The following is a 20,702-nucleotide window of genomic DNA, read 5'->3' as shown; positions in this document are numbered from 1 at the left end:
CCAATTGTTTGTTTACCTACAACTCATATTTGTACAAGCCGTTGTATTAAAATCTCATAATTGCTTTCAAAACCACTTACGCTCTTTGTATCTTTTGTATACCAGCTAAGTTACCCTGTACTTAAATTTTGTACATTGTCGTTTATAGCAGTTTATTAAATCCATAATCCGCCGGATTAAGTTTTCTAAGATACGATAATTTTACATGTTCAAGTGCTTGATTAGGTTCTTAGTTAAATTTCCTCAATTAACTTGGTGCATATTAATGTCTTATGAAGTGGAGAAAAGAGCAGTTTTTGTTATTTGCTGTAGTTTAAATTTTTCTGCTGTTATAACATTTAGAACATTTTATCAGGGCTTTGCCCTGGGTCGAGAGTTTTTATGTCAAAAAATGCATTAATTTTTTCATAGTTATTTCAAACAGTAATTTGAAACAATGAGTAAATTTGTGGAACAAACAGTGAGAGCCAGTTACTATGCATCTGGCAGAGTTTTGTAGTGGCCGAAGCAATTGAAGGGAAGACAACAATGCTGCTCCGATGTTCCGACTGACCTTTCACTGTTCTTGAATAGCCCTTGGTTAATGAAATATTGAAAAACGATGAAAGTAGGAAAATTTAGAAAATTAAAGTTCATTATGCGATGCCCAGTTATGTGATGCTCTCTAAAATTCAGTTATTGGATGCTGGATAATTCGCCACGAGTGTCTAATGCGTGTTTCCTTTCACCATCAAGAAAAATAAAACTAGTAATTTACGTTTTTTGACCAGATTGTTTTTACCTGTTTCAAAACGTATTCGAGGAGCATGTTGCTGTGTAAAAAAATCAAAGATACTATCCTTGGTAATTCTTTGGAAAAATATAATCAAAAGAAAATCAATTTTTGCTGAAAAATTACCAAAGAAAAATTTTCACAAAGTTTTCCGCTGTATTTTTTTTCTCAAATTATTGTGAGTTGAAAAAATATGACTTTCTTAAGGAGTCTAAGTCTTTTTGAAAGGGCTGAAATAGGTAGGAAGTCTGTCCTATGCCGCATATACTTCAGATGTTCCGATTATTGAAAATTGGGAGTTTTTTGTAATCGATTGTTTTAGTTTTTTTTTTATTTTTTTTTTCAAGCAAAACCAGGTTCCACAAATAATCATCGGAAAGGGTCAAATGATATATCATATTAAAGCCCTTTAAGTCGTGCTTTGAACAACAATCTAGTTCGTCCAAAAAGTTTTCGCCAGAGTTGAGAAAACCGGTTCGAAATGTTTGATTTTTCGTCGAATTTCGAGAGATTGAGCAGTTTCACATTCGCCTATTTAAACTTAATTTAAGCACTAAAATTTCAATTTTACGCAAAAAACGTCAATTTTTGAAATTTTCAGTGCCCTCTTAGGAATCAAAAACTTTTGAATTTATCATGAAAATTTATCATGAAAATAATCGAAACATCAAAAACAATTGAACATTTTTTGAATTTTTTTCGATTTTTTTCGTTTTTCTAGTATTTTTTTTGTTTTGTACTCTGACTGTCGGCTATGACTAAGTTCTAGTTTTTCGTTCAGATCCTTTTATCACGCCACGCAGAAAAAACGACACTAATTTGAAAAACTTTTTTCGAACTTTTAAAACTATGGTCTGAACATTCTGTACTACTGCGCTACTTGCACAGTAACCCGTTATCCTTGTTGTCATTCTTTTTTGGTTTGAGTTAAAACTCTTAGCTCAAAATTAAACTCTGTTGCTTTTGCCCGTTTATCAAAGCAACCATTTCTTGTGTCTGAAAAATAAACGAGTGTGTGACTTTGAAGACAATGTGTCGGATTTTCCAACTGGGCAAACATTCATTAACGAGGTGCAAAGGAAACGTTAACCCATGTCATAGCTGTATTCCCCATGCAAAATGGAAAATCTTTCCCCAATGCTAACGAAAAAAAAGAGAACGAGAGAGGAAATATTAGACTGAGTGTATTCTTTTCTCTACCGTTAGCATGGTATAAGACCACAGTTCAGCTTTCACCAAATTTCAGGAGTTAGCTATAGCTGCAATATTTCCTACCATTTCTAACCATTTATACATTACAGCAACTGTTACAATTTTGACTGATAGCGCTGGAGTAAATTCCATTCGGCGGTCAGTAAACCTCCATAAATCAATTTTCATTGAGAAAAACACAGGGTGTTTTACGGCCTTGCTTTATTCTATTAAAGAGCCTGGTAAGTCGACCGCTATTTTAAGAACAGTTCAAATAGTTCAGGCCCGAGAAGTCGAATATTGAATTTGAAAAAAATGTTCCCAAATTTTTTCATAAAAAGGGAGTTACCTAAATTTGTGAGTTAAAAAATTTCTTAAATATTTTTTTGGATTAAAAGTAGCAATAAAAGTTGTTTGTATGTTCAAAAAACTAAATGCTACGTTTTTCCTTTGAAGCTTTAAATGATGAAAGGTTTTTTTAGTTAAAAGTTATATAATTTAAAATACTTCTATGTACATATTAGGAACATTCTTTTGATTTTTTGCTTGAGTCACTTTTGTAGGATGAAGTCAGTAAGCAGGAGCTATGGACTAAACTTTTGATTCAGTGCCCTTTATTTCAGCTTCAATTGAATCTATAACTGCGCTCTAAATGAAATTTAGATCATGTTTTGAGACTATCATTATTGCTCCATCAAACATAGTATCTACTTTATATTTCATATAGTAAAGTATCGATCAAGTACAACTCTGCAGATTGTAATTGGGTATCATTTTTGGGTTTTCATTCCGGTTGAGTCTGTTTAAAGTACTTTTTAAAAACTTTTCCGGTCGTGTCTGGATTTGTAATCAGTCTTCAGTTTCATCCATTATAGGTCGGTGCATGACTGATATCGGGATCCTCTATTTTTGTATACAGTTATACCCAAGTTTGAACAAATTTGTGGGCTATTTACTAAAAATTCTACATAATGGTCCACTACAAAAATTATACATAATGATACTATAAAGTGAGACGTCACGATACCAAGTTATGTTGGTAAACCAGGAACCAGGCGATAAACGTTGAACTGCGTGGCTTTCAGAGTGTCTTTTGTTTGCCTGGGGTTGACGAAATAATATCGTCAAATTCATTTGGCATATATACCTAATAAACCTCGTAAACTCTCTGCGTTTATTTGATTACTGTTGTTCGGAATATCAACTAAAGGTGAGGGAAATGTCCAACTTACTTTATGGACTAAATTAACATCCTCCCTCCCCCTCCTCCCCCCCCCCCCGAAAGCCGTTTACGGGTAAGTATGTTAACTTGGTTCTGAGTTTAAACTTTCAGCCAATCAGAACATTTTACTCGCAGCGCTCAGCAAATATAGTTTAAATTGAATGCTGGGGGGATCTTAACTTGGTCTACTTGGGAGGGGGTGGGGGTTAATAAGATATGTCGAAGACAAAACGCAAGGAAGGGGTGTGCGATTCTGGTCCGAGTTGGACGCCAAATGTTTCAGTTGGTGTATTTCACCAACCCAGAAAAAGTCGGTACATATAATCATTGATTTAAAGGGACAAATAAACGCATTAGAGCAGTAAAAAAATTATATAAAAAAACCAAAAACAGATTTTTTGAACCAAAAATCACATGGGTGGCGCAAAAAACTTTGACAGCTAGGGCTTGAGAGTATTCAAAAAAGCATGCGCCGGCTAACGAGCGAAGACAATGTTTCCATTGAACGCTTTCAGAGACTAAAATTAACCTATAAAAGCAATGAGCCCACTTTTAATGATGCTCAAATCATCTTTGTTAGTCTTTAGATAGATTGAGCACAAAAATTTAAAGTAACCGTTCCATATAAAATGATAACTCACTATGAAGTATTTGTTAGTGCTCGGGCCCTCTGTAAAAACAAATTAGCGCCAAATATTCAGAACAAACTGCTCTTATAAGATTCAATCATTGAACATTCTGAATATCCTTTAATGTCTATGAACTAGTTTTCAATTTTACTGAAAAATGTTCAAGTTTCCATAAATAATGACGAAACTGGCTTTTTGTTCCGACTTTCGATACGAAAGTAACGGAATATTTGTGCTCGGGGTGGGTTTTTTTTTCTTCAGACAAATTTCGACTTTTTAAATAGCCATTTTTGACGAAATTTTTTTTACATCAATCGAAAGGTAATGTTGTCTTGAGCTCAAATTTGAAAAGATATTTCACCTATGATCATTTTTTGTAAGGTTACGGGGATTTAAAGATTGCCATTTTGGCCAATTTGGGACAATTAACGCGCGATATATTTCGCGCTATTAACGCGTAAGCGGAGAGTTAATCCGTCTTAGAAATCGTTCCAAATTGGTTTAAAAAAAGCTTATTTACAATAATTGGTTTGTTACAAGGAGCGAAATCTATCTTTTTGTACTTTGTATTGCGTGTGGGGGGATGTTTTTCTTAAAAAATTTCAAATTTTAGAAATTTTTTTTGATTTTGTTTTATTTCATTGAATTTTTTAATGTGATTACTGCTCCATAAACCTTAAAAGGCAGTCGGAACATTCAGGGCTTCGCCTTGATACGAGCAGTCTTGTTCAGTTTTTTAAATTACTATAGACGCTATGCTATGTCAACTCTTATTTTATGTTTCAGCGTTTGATAATCACAAGTGGCTTCAACTCGTTTTGAAATGATTTATTTCAAGGCTTATTCATCAAATTAAGGACTATATTTCCCAGTGTACTTAGACTGCAAATTTTTTCATGTATTTTTATCTTGCAAGATTTACGTTCAGCAAGATAAAATTTCATTACGAGGCCAAACTGTGCTTTTTGTGCATTGTAAGCTGATTCGGCAATAAGGACGCTCTATTTGATTTTCTTTTGTTCTTGAATTTCCTTTGATGGGTCCGGCAAAATTTTGTCAAGTTTAAACATTTGTCTCTGGAATCCAGGAACATACGGACACCAAATTGAGCGCCAATCCAGTGCAAAATTTGGCCTCGTAATGTTAAATCAAAATATTTCTATGCTATCAAAGGTTTTTATAGGTGGAATATACGGAAAAAACTGAATCAACAAGAATCTCTATAAACTTTGAGTTTTACTTTTTTGTATGGGTCTTGTGGAGAATGCAAATCTTGCAATTTTATCTGCAAGTCTTTTGCTGAAATTCCGTTTCTTTAAAAACATAAAAAAATATGTTATGATTAATAACAACTTTCAAAAAATGCTTTTCTAAGCGTTTGTTCAGCTTAGTTTTGCAAGCGTTTGCCATTGGGGAAGCATAATCAAGCAACGTATGAGTTTTTGCTCAGTATCTGCTTGAAAAAAAAATTCAAGGAGCGCTGCAAAAATTAGTTCTGAAAGTTTTTAGCAGAATGCAAAATTTTGCCTTTCCTTGCGAATGGAATGCAAATCTTGCGAGAAACGGCATCATTCTTATTTTTTTGGATTAATTTTTCACAAAAACAAGATTAATTCATATTTTTTACTCAATTTCTTTAAAGATAATTTGCTTGCAAGATGTGCATTCCGAAAATAATGGGTTGTATGTTACTTATCTCGAATTGGCCAAATCATGAACAAAGTCTTGAAATTTTTTTGGTTGCACTATCCTAATGATTTAAAGACTAGGACAACAATATCTTTGGCATTGGTTTTCGAAATTTCCGATAATCCTTAGTTGAAAAATCGGAAAATGACTGAAGCTAAAAAGAACTTCAAGCCAAGCTCAAATTTTGCGTCATTTCGTTCCAAAGTTGGAACAATTAAAATTGACTGCAGGGCTTGTAGAAAACCAGAATGCGTATATAATGTTTCCTTGATTGCGCTTGAACGGTTGTAGAATACTTTTTTAACAAAGAGGCAGGTTGAGAACCTATATTGTAGTTTTGGGTCATATGTAAAGCAATTTTGGGTCATATTAGAAAGTAAATGGTCAAGTATTTCTTTTCTACTTAGCAGAGCATCTGAGGGGAACATCGGTTAAAAAGTCTGAGACCTTTAATTCGATTATGTTAAAAGGCAGTCGAAATCTCTATGACATCTGCAGAGTTGGAGACAATGTAAACTCTACTAACTGCAGATTCGTCTTAGATAGCATTGCCTAATGTTTCTATAGGGATGAAATTGTGTGCTACGCTATTTTATAAGCTCAGTGGAGTGATTACTAGCCCTAGTTTAAAATCAGAATAATCAAAATGTGGACTTCGAAGTTATAATATGGGATTAAAAGCGCTAATAAACCACGGTTACATTACAGTAGAATACGAGATTGTCGATATTTTATTTGGACGCTCAAACCAACAAGTATTTTTTGAAACTTATACAATGCAAATTAAGTCCGAAACTGACACAGTTCTTGTCATATTTATCCAAAATAGAGGTAAAAATTTTGCAAAAAACGGCAACGTCCTGGACTTCGACGGACGATAATTTCTCAACAAAAAAAGAACAAGAAACGCTTCCACACGGTTAGGTTGTCGATTTCAAAAGAGTAACTTTCGCGTCGCTTGGGTATGGTTGGATCAAACCCGAAACTTTGTTTGCAGGTTCAAATCATCGGACGGTAAAAATAATAGCACTTGCGAAAAACTCTCATTTCCCAAGAAATAGGCAATTCACGCAATAAATGACCAAAGTTATATGTGTTTACGGAGGTAGACCTTAAAGACTATCCCGAAAAAAGACAATAAAATTCCTACTACGACTCTTTACGATGCTAATAGCCGTTTCCCGGAAAATTTGAAAGTGGACCTTAAAAACGGATTAAATTGGGAAGTACTGTAGGTACATGGATGAAACTTGATAGATAGAACCCCCATAAGATGCTCACCACGAATAACCAAGATTGACCCGTGGTGACTCCGGGTGACTTTTGGATAATCTTTTGGTGTTAGGACCCAAAAGGTGTTAGGTGTTAGAACATCTTTAGGTGTTAGGACCCAAAAGTGTATAGAAGACCCCAGAATTAACAGAAGCTAAAGAAATGTAGCTGCGGAGCCATAACGTTGAAGTAATGAATTGAAATAGAGGAGACTAGGCAATTATTGGATAGGATACTAGGCAATTATTGGATTGAACTTAGCTATGATAGCTGAGCTTTTGACTGAAAATCAATTAGACTACAGAAAAAGTGGTACCCCAGGAACGCGTCAATAATTTGAGTGTATAGGTGTGTAGTTAATTAATAGTTGACTTCATATAGTATATAGGTTTATCAATAATATGGCTTATAAAGGGTATGACTGTATGGTATCCATTTTAAGCTCCACTGAGGTGGCAACAAGTTCCCTAACAAACAAACTAATCTCTTCTGGCAGCTAGAAACTCAAGATAGAAAAAAGTATAGATGGGAATTTTAAAAGCTTGAAATGCGGAAGTTACATTTGAAAGAGAGGAGGCCTAATTCTAGAAGGTCGGACCACTAGCGGGATAATTGAATGAAGTCCTTGGGAAGTTGTTCAATAATCTTAACTTGGTTAAAAGATAAAAATGGACTTGATGTATGCGCCATTTAGTTGAAGACAACTATAATTAATTTGAAATTCAAAACTAGTGTCGCCAGGGGAATTCCGGTTAGAACTTAGCGGAAGAATACCAAAGTAAAAGTAAGGAATTGTAGGGACGATCTTAACTATTAATCAAAATTAAAATTAAAACAAAAACTTAAAGAAAAATTTATCTGCAGGCTACGTTAAGGCTGAGCGCTATTACAAAGCCAGAAAAAGGTCGGTTATCATCGTTAGTTCGATGATAATTATAGACTTATAATTATCGGAAACTAGTTACTATAAGAAATTCTTGCGGTTCCGAGTGCAAACGATACAGCAGTAAGAGCAGTGACAAAGAAAAGGGGGCAAGCAACATAACACAGTACAGAATATTTGCCACCAATTTAATTTTTTCCGAATTATAAACCGTACTGAACCTTGGTAGCCCCGCTGCATTCACTACCCAAGGCACCACTCTGTGGTGTCGTTAATAGAGAGCGAAAGGGCTTTGACAAGCATTCCCTAAATCTAGAGCTGCGCTCTGATATGGGCAAACTTACGTTGTATACACTCTTCGGTTTTATACAGTCAAAACCTCATATTTTTTCAGTTATATTGGTTCAGATTCATTAATATGCTACAGAAATTGCAGTTAATATACATTGTCTGAAAATTGATTTTTTACACAACAAGAATCCAATTCAATGATCCAAAACTTTTTAAAAAAATGACTGTGAAAACCATTCGAGATACTCCAATCCATAGTATTGAAATATCTTCAGCACAAAACATTTCAAGCATAGAAAAATATTTATCCTTTTTTGTTCCGAAATTGAAGAAAGGGGCGAGTCTATCTTTTTTTAGACAATTTTTTTTAACTATCAATTTTTACGAGAACTTTAAACATTATCTGAGATAATTAGCTGTTGATAACCCACAAAGAACTCTTTAAAAATGTCGTATTTTCATTCGCTTGACATAGTTTGTCAATAAACTACAAGAGCCAAGTTAAATCATTGTTGAATTTTTCGCATTATTGGGTTAACATGCATAATTATTATTTTTTAAATTACATAATGTGGTATTAAAAAAAAAACAAATGAAAAGAAGGTCAATTTTTAAATTTTTTTTGAACATTTAAAAACCAACATTTTTTCATCATCTCTGAATGGCAATTGGAGCATTCGATGCTTTGCCCTGATATGAGTTGTCTTGTTTTTCGTTTCAAATGGCTTCACCAGAGCTGCAAAACAGAGAGATGAAAATAAGTGACGCATGTTTTTCTTTCAGTCACTGACATCATAAGTATGGTGTCCACCAGCATAGCGTGCATCATCGGCTGCGGGGCTGAAGTGTCCCTGTCTGACAAAATGGCGGCTGCATTGGCGGCCGAGCCCTCTTTGAAAGACCATCTCATGCTCATCTGTGACAAGTGTGTGAAGAGCGGAAAGAAAGATGCGCTGATGAGTTCGGTCGCCGAAATTAACGACCATGAAGCGCCTGAAGGTAACTCGGGAAGCATTTTCACACCCCAAGTTTAAAATCAATTTCGAACGGTTTGAGTTGTATTAAAAAAACGACGCTCAAAATTTTGATCTAAGTGAGCGGTTTAAGCAGTTTTTGAACAGTTCTGTTCTTTAAAAAAGCTCGGTTTTTGAGCGATTGTTTTTTAACGAACTCTTATGCTACATATCATTTCTTATTTTTATGTAACATTTTTGAATATTTCGGAAAAGTTGTGTTATTTGCTAAATTATCAGATAACTTCTTTCAGAGCTAATTGTAAAAAGATGTTCAATCTTGTTTTATTCTTCTCCGCTTAAGGTAATGCGCTCAGATTGATAACTCACATAGGTTGAATATATCTTAATTGTTTAAATTTTGTATCTCTGGCATTCTTCATTTTTGACAGCTTCCAAGGAAGCCAGTGCTTTCTACCGTGAGTACGAGTACCTCTGGACCATAGAGCAGTTCTCCAACATCCGGCACCTACCCAAAGGCCTCGGATTCCTGGCCCCCTTCTTCCGAACCATGTCAGGCGAGTATCGCGACCACGCCATGCAAAATTGATCACTTTTCTAAGTGTTACAAGTAGTCGCGGATCTCTGTAACTATTTCTCCACCCTCCCCCTCTAGGGTACCTGTAGTAATAAATTGCCAACCCCTATAAAAAAATAACTCAACGTTTAAGCATATGTAAAACTTGTCCCAAGTAACGAATCTCCCCCTTTTGCAAATTGGGAGGGGGGGGGGGTTAGTTAAAGCGATCCAACAATTGCCGTTTACAAATTGTCGATAAATTAGACTTTTCGTCTCACTGCTGACAAACTAGCCCTAAGTTCGATAAGCTACAGCTCCTAGACTCTTTTGGTGTAGTTCAAAGGTTAAATTTATGTTTTAAGATAAGAAAATTATTTGAACTTTTTGTCTTCTTGTAAACTAGTTATTGTACCCTGCCGCTCAGCGACCTCCGATATTAGATTTTGAAGCCCATTGCTGGCCAAAAAAAATTCTAGAGTAAATAAACCAGACGAAGCATAAAGCAACTTAAAATGCGCGCAGTATATAAGCCAGCCGAAAAGTTACATTATACGAAGGAAATTGCATAACTTTCGTAACTGTTACATTATCGTTACATAACTATTACATAACACTAACGTTTTTGTGGCTGGTTTATACGTCGGCTGGTTTAATTACCACCAAAATGTCAGATAGTGTGAAAAATTGGGGCTGACTTTTAGGCGTGGAGGGTGCGCCGGATGCTGAGTGGAGTTGGGGAGTCCTGCCGTGTAATATAAACGTCTCTGCTTCTGACAAGCACCTCGCTTTGTTCATCCGACTGAGAAACTTCGACCAATTCCGATCAAATGGCCTCAAGGTTAAGCCAAACTCAAGTTTATTGCCAAACCAGGAAAAATTCAGCAATCTGAAAGGAGGATCTCTCTAACTATATCTCCCCTCGGGTACCTAGCATCAACTATGCCACTATAAAGAAATAAATCAACGGTTGAGCATATGAGAAGTTTGTACCTAGTAACGAATCTACCCCTTTTGCAAAAGAAGGATACAGTTAAAAAGGTCCGAAAAGGATGTTGCTTGATGATGGTGTTATTTTATGCTTATTGCTTATGTAGATAGTGGCCAATGTGGAGTTCAAAGTGTACGACAGGGAGATGAATGTTCTGAAGGTGCACAGGAAGCATGCAGACAAAGACATCTCTGATTGGGTGACGAGGGACGGGGTCAATGCTTACAGCTTCCTCCCCCACGAGCTGCTGGACGAAACACTTGCAAAGGTAGGCACACCATGGTAGCACATTATCTTCAAGCACCTTTTGGCGACTAATAGTCCTGAAATTTTTCCAGAAGTGTTAACGGCGCCAATCAATTTTAATTGTAAGAGTGTAAGCGCGCTGACAAAAAAGGAAACGTTTTTTTTAGGGCCAAAACATGCTCCAGAAAATTGGAGCTGCAATATACTTATTGTGGATGATTTTGTCTGTTTAGGAGTCGTCTCAAGATATTGTGGTTTTTGGGGCTAAACTGAGAGTGAGAATTGATCACGAGGTGTCTGAACTGCAGAGAGACAAGAAGTTGATCGAGTACAGCACACATGCTTCAGTGGACAAGTTCTGCTTCCAGTACAGAATAGAAAACGTAAGACCGAGATGTAGCAAGAGGCCACACTTGGGTTACGTAGCAAAATTAAACAGGTCATAAAGTAGACAAGTCGTGAGCCAATCAGAACCAAGAAAAGAAGTTTTTTTAAGCTTGTTATCTTATCTCGACTCCGATTGGCTTTCTACTTTTTGACCGCATTCCACACAGTTGTTAGCAGGTGATAATCGTTAACAGGTGAATGAAACAGGATCTTTTTAGTGCTTTGGGGGAGCTTGGAAAATAATTTTGGTCAACCTAAAAAAGTTTTATAACTTTTTGAAAATACAACCCCCCCCCCCCCCCCACGATAAAATCCTAGATCCGCCCCTGCTACGAATAGTCGCTTGTCAGGAAGTTTGACCCTAAAACTTTTTCTGCACTTTTTGGGCTAGTTTGTAATTTCTAATCATAATTATATGCTTAACAATATCTCACAAATAAGACTGAATAGCACGTAAAAAAGCCAAGTACACCAGAACATAATTGCAAAATCAATTGATTAACAATCTCCACGGGACTACATCTGGTTTCAGGAATCGTGTACGGGTCGCAATGCTTTGCTGAGGTTAAACTGATTAAGCCTGAAACAAACTTAACCTAGCCTTATGGCGCTCTCTTAAGTGACGTTTTTGTAAAAGAATTCTTAATTTGCAATTCCGTTCTTGTAGTGACTTCACTGGGGAAACAATTTATTATTATTATTTTAAGCTTACAATTAAAACCTTGAGTTTTCGATTTCAGTACTTGGAGCACCCTCAGTCGTCCAAGTACGAGGTGGCGGCCCAGTTCCCGCAACAGCTGCCGAGTGGCAAAGTGGCGCTTTGGGAGGCCACGTACAGGAGGAGTCCCGCGGGGGATCTGGGGGCCAAGTTGAAACTCGTGAATGGAGACCAGTTTGGAAACTGTGAACTGGTCAGTTAAGTACAGCAAAAACATTGTAGTAGCAAGCAATTAAGCTAAGTTAAGCTAAGTTTTTTTTACAAGTATGATGGTTTTTAAAGGACTTTATCAATTTTTATTTTGTAGAAAAAATTGGCTCGAATGACAGAAGGAACAATTTTAAAATAATCGTTAACTAATTAAAACAACTGAAGTTTTATACATTCTTTTATGATAAATTAAACAACAGTTCACTGCTGCATATAAAATGTTGTATGTCGAGAAAAAAGCGCTTTCTGAACGGAAATGAAAACAATAAACAATAAACAATTAAAATATAAGAACTCAAATGGAACATTCAGGAAATAGACCAACCATGATATTGGCAAGGTTTTATGGAAATTTCATCTTCATGTCATTTGAGCCAAATTTGGGTCACATTTTAAAACTTTTGGAATTGTAGAGTTGTAGAAAACAGGTAAATTCTTATAATTTGTCGAGTTTCACCGATTCAGGTAACCGGGACCCACTTCATGGTGCTGAGTTGTGGTGGGGGAGCGGAGGGAGGGGAAGGGGGGACCATCGGGGTGGCCTCCCAACAGGGCCAAAGGATGCGGGACGACTGGAATCTGAGCACGGTTGAAGACGGGTGGGGCAGAAGCAAGTTAATGAGTGATGAGCAGATCATCAAAAACAAGTAATAAACAAGAAATAAACAAGAAATAAAGTTTAACTCTAAGAGTTCGCTTTCAGAAACACAAGAACCGAATATATTTCGGCTTTTTAAAATTAAAAGGATTTTTTTTTTAAAAAAATACGCAGTTGAAACTAATAAAAAAATTGCTTTGAAGTATACCTACCACATAAAAATTACTCTTCAAAGAATGACAACTGAAGATATTTTGCCATGAGGTTTTTCAAAAGAGCTCGAAAACCATTTTGTTCAAGGTCAGCAAAAAGTTAGCAAAAATATTCTAACAGTTTCCTTCTAAATTTACAGGGAGCAAGGGTAAGTCATTTTTTTAAAATATGAATGCTCTATATCATATTTTGAAGACTATAAAAGGGAATGTCTTAAATTGCCAGCTTTGTTGTTTTTGTTTCGACCATTGAAAAAATTCGGATGTCTTTTAGTTTTTTTGTTTTCCACACAAAATCGGGTACCACAAAGAATAATCGGACTGGGTTGAGTGATATATCATGTCAAAGCCCTTAGAGTCGTGATTCGAACCACTTAAAAAAGTTTTAAAAAAATTTCCCTGTGTCGAGAAAAAAACCGGTTTGAAATTTTTGATTTTTCATCACATTTCGAGCCAATAAAGCGAGCGAGTAGGCTTATTTTATTTGCATAAAAATTTGCATTAGCTAAATTCAAAACGTAAGCTTAGTTTTACTTGAGTAATCTTATTTTACTTTGAGTATTAGAGTGCCTTTTTGGAACCAATATTTTCAAAAATTCAAAAAACTGCACAAAAAAATCGTACTCTTTTTTGATTTTTTTGTTTTTTTAGTAATTTTTCTACTAAAAATGTTTTTCAAATTGCCTATTTAACTATGGCTGTCAAATATACATAATCTTCAGTTTTAGTTCAGCTCCGTTTATCACACCACGCCGAAAAAAAACGACAATAATTTGAAGAAACGTTACTATTTTTTCTAAGACAATGGTCGGAACGTTCTGTGCTACTTGCACAGAAACCGGCTATCCTTGTCTTCTTTCGTAAATATTTTGTTGATCCATCCATTGAAATGGGGAGGATTTTTGTATTCGGATATGTCTTAGGATTTTCTTCCTTTTTTGTTTTCCACGCAAAATTAGGTACCACAAACAATCATTGGATTGGGTTACATCACATTGAAGCCCTTTAAGACGTGATTTGAACAAAACTCAAAATTGTGCAAAAAATTTTCACAGTGTCGAGAAAAAACCGGTTTGAAATTTTTGAATTTTCGCCAAAATTCGCGCTTGTGAACAAATTGACATTAGCCTATTCAAACTTATTTTAAGCATTGAAATTTTTATTTTACTCAAAAAGTTAGTTTTTGGAGTTTTAAGCGCCCTCCTAGGAATCAAAAACTTCCAAAACTTAAATAAGTAATCATCGGAAACGGTCGAGTGATATAGAATATTAAAACACGAACGACATTAAAAAATTTCGAAATATTGTCCAGTGTTGAGCGAGCGAGTAAAACTTTTTACAACTTTTTTTTATGAATACGGTTATCTTTTATTTTATTTTGCATCTGATTAATACAATTGGCCTTATCAAATCAAGAAACAAACATTCTTTCGTGCTCGTTTGCTTATGTTTCTTCTGAGTGAAGCTCGTTAAAGAAACAAAAGTGAAAGAGTATTTTGTAGCCTTGAGATCAAAAAGATAAATTAAATGGTAAAAAATTGTATGCTATAGTCCAGCAAGCTAGAATGTACAATTAAAGCATCAAAAATTCCTCATTAATTTTTCAAATATTGCTCGTAGCAGTAGCGGACTTCCTCTCCCTCCTCAAGAATTCGACCCACTGTCGACCCCTTTGAAACAATTTTGAAAAAACATTTTTAGCTGGCCTCCCGAAAATTTTTCTCATATAGCCTTCAGCACCAATTTATGCTAGCTTTGAGCAGAGACGATAAAACAGAATTTTTTGTCATTTTTTTCCAAAAAATACCAGAAAACGCTTTTATGACTGTTTTTTGTTCAAAAAATTGCCTGCGTCTTAAAAAATTTGGTCAACAAATCTCTTCATTGTAATTTGGAGGAGCTCAAAAAGTCAATACGTTCGACCTGATGCTTTTAGTCAAGTTTTCGAAAAAAAACTGGACTATATGTGCTTAGATTTTTTGTATCCAACATTTTTCGTTTTTATGAATTTTAACTGTTGACCAAGAAAACAAACATTAAAAACCGAGCGATCATCCTAAAATATATCGCCTGCAATTTTTTTAAGAAGACCTAGATGTTAAAAAATGCAAATCTGTCCAGCAAAAAGTGATTAGTGCCTCAATAATCTACTTCAGTTTTCTATATAAGCACAGCGATTGCTTGAGGTGAAATAATCTTGTTCAAAAATCAACTACAAATTAAGTGATGCTTGCTATTTGACACGACAAAGATAAGCACGAAAATTTTCATGAAAAACTTTTTTTTGAAATCTAAAACTACTTCAAGTAGCCTCAAGAGCAAGCAGAAAATTCATTTTTAGCCCCTATTGGCAAAACACAGTTAAAACTTACCTTGAAGCTAAAATTATTGAAACTGAAAATATGGCTAGACAAATTAATAGAAAAGAATCGAATAAAACATAATCACTAAAAACAAACATTTTAACATAGCAATTAAATGACAAACACTCACCTTGGAGCTATTACTTGTCTGATTTTTTGTTTATAACTTTTGATAACAAGTGCACAAACGAGTCAATTGTATGAAATATAAATGATAATTGGCAGAAATTTACAATGGCGTACTGAATGACTTTTTATGACATACTGACCATAGCAGTCTGGTCGAGTCGATCGAAAATAGCACGCTTGGGTGGAACTAGCTAATTCGTTTGGTTAAATGAATGTTTGCAGAAAAACTTTTTAAAATTATTTTTTTTATAAAACTTTTTAAAATTATTAGCATTTTTTGACGCAGTTTTGTGAAAATTTGTCTGCAAGTCAAAAAATATTGATCAGTAAAATCTATGGAAAATTGGAAAAAAAAGTTCAAACTTCAAACATTAATTTTTTTTCACCTGCTAAATACTTTGAATCAAATAAATAACTTTACTTTGTAAGGCATGAAGTACAAATGGCGCTGCAATAAACTTTTTTGTTTTGAATTTTTTTTTGATTTCATCCGTAATTTTTGCTTTTACAAGGCTGCCTTGCCTTATTAAATATTCTGGAAGGGTGCATGAGTCATTGTTACTTCCTAAGGCATGAATTTAGGTAGAATTTTTTGTTTTTGTTGTTTTTAAATCAGCAGCTTCAATTTGCCTCGTGATTTGCTTTATCAGTTTTTGCATCAAATAAATTCAGTACACCGATGCAAAACTCTTTTTTTATTGCAACTTTTTTTGCTTTCAGAAATGAAGTTCTGGACTCGACCGGAGCTCTGGTGCTGAACTTCACGATTTTTCTGAGCACTTCAACTCATGATAGGAAAGAGGGCTCGAAGGAGTTAGGGAAGGCATCTCTGGATGGGGGAAAGAGTGTGGGGGCGGAAGGAAATGGGGGTGCAAAACAGATCATGCTCAGTTACAATTGGGGAACAAAGCAGACTGTGCACAAGGTGAAAGAAGCATAGACTTTTGCTGTAATTTTTCCACATTTATAAAGAGAAATTACAAAAAATGGTTGCTTGTTTTTTCAAATGATTGGCGGTTTTTTTGAATGATGTGATGAAAAAACTAAACACACGCGACACGCGTAGAAAATTATTCGTTTAGACATTAATCGACAACAGTTGCCCTCAAAAACCAATAAAGGAAAATGGGAAAAATTGAAATTATTTTGAAGCATTTTGTTGCCAAGGAAGCGCTTAATGAAGCTTCCAACACTAGTTTTCTTGTCTAAAAACTAATTGTTCCGACTTTCTGAGCGATTTTTTATTTTTATCAATTTTTGACTTCTTAACTTACCTTTTTTGACAGAAGTTTTATACCATCTGAGAGATATTTAAGTTATCCTGAGCTCAAATTTCAAAAAATATTTCACCTGTGATCATTTTTTGTAAAGTTACCGGGTTTGAAAATTGCTATATTGGAATATTTGAGTTAGGACCGAGTTGGTTAACTCATAGAGTAATTTCGGATAGGGTACACCGTCTGCTCGTCACGCTATCTTATTTTCGGCCGGATAGATTCGTGCAACTTCTTAGTCTAATACCGATCCTAATCTTACTCTTATACTATCTAGTCTCAGGTTGTTTAACTAGTCTCTGCTAGGCTCAATAGATCTAGGGTATACTGGTTTATTGCGGCTGCTGAAGTGCTCGGGAGAGTCCAACTAATTTCTAAGTTAAATTCAAATCTCTCTGGTGCTGAAATTACAAGTAACTTCAGCACTTACAAATAAGTGGGTTGTTAGTTAGATGGATCATGATTGGTTAATATTAAATACTTTACATTGGTAAAATATCTAAATTATCCAATCATAAAATGTAGTCTAGATCAGGTTCCACCCATCCGGGTTTTACAGAGTTTTTTAGAATAGTTCTTCTGCAATTCGAAGGATGGATGATGGACGTTGGTGTTTGGCGAACATCTTATTTCTTCTGTTTCCTCTTTGTTAAAGAAGTTCCAGGAAGCTGGAGTTAGAGACATAAGACGTTGTGTCTTCTAGTGACAACGACTAAGTCTTTGCAACAAACTCAAATCTGATTTCAGAATGGTTTGCTATGTCAGGTTTTTCTGTTCTGCGTGGAGAACTTCTTTTGTGTCTGATCTAATTTGGGAATGGCGTGGAGATTGTGCATGGAGGGGATGCCTGGTTACTCGGATCTGTACGTATACTTGAACATCGAGGTGGTCATTGGTCTAGTTCAATGAAGTCCTTTTCTGCGAAGTCAAGTCGTACTCTAAATCCTTTGAGTTGTGATTGTGAGTGGCATATCGATTGTGGTTGGCCATTCTCTCTCGAGCGTAGTGGGGTCGTTTTGTCTTTAGATGTTCGTCCTTGGTGTTGTATTCTGATCTATGTATTGCATAATGTAATTTACATTTTATAAAACATTTATTAGTTTAATATTTTTTAATTATGATTTTAGTTAGTTGTTTTCACAAAAGCTTTTTGTTTTAGTTCGGTTATTTTGAAGAGTTACTCACACTTGAGTAGCTCTTATTAAAAATAGAGGTGTGGTCACAAAGCGTGGATGTAGCGCGGTGGGTTAGGCCGGCTATATAGCATGCTCAGGACGTCCTTCCTGGTGGGTTAGGCCAGGAGTGGGAGTATGATTTCATGCGGTTTTTGTGAGGGGTCCTGTTATGTGACAACGTTTTATGTTGGGTTTGTTGTGGTTTTTCTTATGTCTTGTTGGTTATGTCCTTTTTCCAAAAAGCAAATTGTTCGTGGTATGGGTTTGTCTTTCGACTTTTTTGTGTTTTATTATTTCTTTCTTAGACTTTATAATAGTCTTCAAAAGAATAAATTATCCAGTTTTAAACTGGGTTAATCCGGTTTGGGTACCGTTGGTTTCCTTTTCTTAGTCATGCTGTTATTCTATGATTTGTGGTATTTAGTAAGCTGCGTTGGTTAGTTTTGTTTAGTATATGATTCCTTTCCAACCGGGTTAAAGGAAAGTTTGAAACATGTTATTATATGTTAGAGTTGTTGAGTGTGAGAACTTGAAACTGAAATTCATTATTTTAAACAATTCTTCGTGGGCGAGCTGTGCGAGTGTGGATAGAATTTCTGTGCGAATGAATGAGAATATCAAAAGGTTAGTACTGCATTTGCATTTTATTAATTTACTGCATAGAATTTGGAAATTTACTGCTAGTTATGGGGGAATTTTAAGTTACAAATTTTCATCATAATTAGATTTACTGCTTGTGGGGAAAATTTTAGAAATGAATTTACTGCATTGGTATTAAATTTATTAATTTATAAGTGTAAGAGATTAATAGAATTTTTGAAATCTGTTTGATGAAATTTGCGATTTTTATTTGTCTTTTGTGGTTTTTGTAGGTGATTGTCGGATGAAGGCTAAAAATCTAAAGAAAACATGGATAAAGTATGGTGAGTTTTTTAATATTTCAATTAGTTAGTTATATTCATTTAATTCATACTTACCTGTTAGTCGTCGGGGAAAAAACCGTGGGGGAAGATGTCATGAATTAGTTCTGAAGTTGTTAGTAGTTTAGCTAAGATGCGGATGATATTTTTAGTTTGAAGCAGTGGCCAAAGCAATTGAAGTGCCTTAATAGTGGTTAGTTCTTCAGTGCCAACTGCAAACTCATAAGGTGTGTTTTGGATTAGATTATATAATTTGTGATTGAATTTAGTGTTGTGGATGAATTCTAAAATTGGGATTTCTATGGGTTGTACAAACTCGTGCGGGATAAGGAAGGGTCGGGATTCTTCGGCGTTGAAGGTCTTGGTGATGGGACAGAAGATGTACATTTGGGTTATGGGGTCATAATTACGAAGAATACCATGAAGGTTAGTATCTTTAATGCAATATGTGAAATTTAGGAAAAATGGTGAAGTGTATTTGGAATTAATGAATTGAAAACGATGGTGTGGTTGTCTAGAGGGTGTGTGTAGGTCAAAGTGATTTTGGATGAAGCGATAATAACTATATGTGTGGGTTTGTTTAGTGCGCAACATAATATCGTGTGAGCAGTGTAAATCTCTTTCGTGTGGTGCAAGGAAATGAAAGGTTAGTGAAAATATTTGGAAGCGTTCTTTAAAACTTTCGTATGCTTGTGTGTCTATTAGTGCTTCTGAAATAATGTGATCAAACTTTCGGTCGAAGATGTTTAGTGTAAATATATATGGTGTCTTGATGAAAAATTTCTCGGTAATTTGTGGATTAGCGAAGCGATCGTCGTCTAAGAATTGATCTTGGTTAGCTCTGATGATGTTGTGATCATAGTATTCGAGTGTATATTCGTTAGCTCTAGGTGCAGTGTGTGTTTTTAGTGATTTTTATATCCAACGTAAGTAAATTGTCTAGCGGTTAGTGGTGTAGTGAGTCGATATAGCATGTCCGTATTTCGCTCTATATCGATGTGAGTGTTAGATAAAGGTAAGCAAAGAGGGTTAGTGAAATGATAATATGAGGTCCAAGAGAGAGTGGGCATTAAAACGTATTGATCTACAAAGTTGCGTGTTTCGTTAGTGTCGTGGGGGGTGTTTAAGGTGTATTGTGGGAATGAGGGTAAGGTGATGGCTAAAAATTCTTTTGTGTTAGTATGCTTGGGGTGGTTGATGTATTCACGGGCTGTTCCTGGTTTTGCTGGGAAAGGATGGTTGGGGAACTTTCTTTTAAAAGTGCGGTAAGCTCTATTAGTGTTGAGTGAAGATTCAGTTGATGTGGATGATGGTGCTAATGATTCAGTATAATTTGAAGAGGGTGTAGGGGTAGGGGGGTTGGATGAATTTATTGTGGAGGAGATTTGGTTTATGGTTGGGGTATTAAGGTGGTAGGGTTGTTGTTGAAGAGTAATAAAATTATCTAGCTCTGGGGAGATTCGGGGGGTGTCTGGAGAATGAGATGATTGGTCAGAATGGTATGAGGAGTAGGTTGGGGTAACTTGGGAAGCATAAGAGGGTGTGGGAGTGATTGGGTCAGGGTTATTGGATAATATGGGTTGAAAAGGGGGTTGAGAAAAATTAGAAGAGTTATTAAAATTATTGGATGGGGATGGTTCTGAGTCGGCAAATTCATCGGGGGTTTCAATATTCGGGTTATTGAGTTGTGAGATGGAATATAAAACTGAGATGTGTGAATTAGTGTCGGAATTCATGCCTGATGTTACATTACTAGATGGAAAATCGGGTGGCGGAAAAGCAAAAAGTGGTATTATTGGGATTGGGGAGGTAAGATTGGTTGGGTGGGAATTTGATCGGTGTAGTGATCCAAGTTGGCGGCTCATCGTGGGCTAAAAAAATGATTATTTTGAGACTGAAAAGCGGTGGTATGGGGTTGTTCAATAATTTGTTCATAAGTATTATCATCTTGTGACTGGTGTGTCATTATATGTTGGATGGGACTTTGTGATGTGGTGAGT

At 35.5% G+C, this 20,702-nt stretch overlaps 1 protein-coding gene across 1 annotated transcript in view; it reads left to right on the top strand.

Annotated features, from left to right (window-relative positions):
- Positions 1-2,071: 2,071 nt before the first annotated feature.
- The window catches only part of LOC134840111 (uncharacterized), a 34,937-nt gene continuing 16,306 nt past the window's right edge, over positions 2,072-20,702 (top strand). The window contains exons 1-9 of the mRNA XM_063855804.1: positions 2,072-2,205; positions 8,733-8,948; positions 9,355-9,480; positions 10,184-10,320; positions 10,577-10,738; positions 10,950-11,099; positions 11,844-12,014; positions 12,497-12,678; positions 16,054-16,258. Coding sequence (XP_063711874.1) covers positions 8,750-8,948; positions 9,355-9,480; positions 10,184-10,320; positions 10,577-10,738; positions 10,950-11,099; positions 11,844-12,014; positions 12,497-12,678; positions 16,054-16,258 — 1,332 coding nt within the window. The 5' untranslated portion in view covers positions 2,072-2,205; positions 8,733-8,749. The remainder of the gene's footprint in view (positions 2,206-8,732; positions 8,949-9,354; positions 9,481-10,183; positions 10,321-10,576; positions 10,739-10,949; positions 11,100-11,843; positions 12,015-12,496; positions 12,679-16,053; positions 16,259-20,702) is intronic.

Source organism: Symsagittifera roscoffensis, chromosome 2, assembly GCF_963678635.1.
Source record: "Symsagittifera roscoffensis chromosome 2, txSymRosc1.1, whole genome shotgun sequence".
NCBI classification, from domain to species: domain Eukaryota; kingdom Metazoa; phylum Xenacoelomorpha; order Acoela; family Convolutidae; genus Symsagittifera; species Symsagittifera roscoffensis.
The sequence above is the reverse complement of the archived record's forward strand: the minus strand, read 5'-3'. Positions and strand labels throughout refer to the sequence as shown.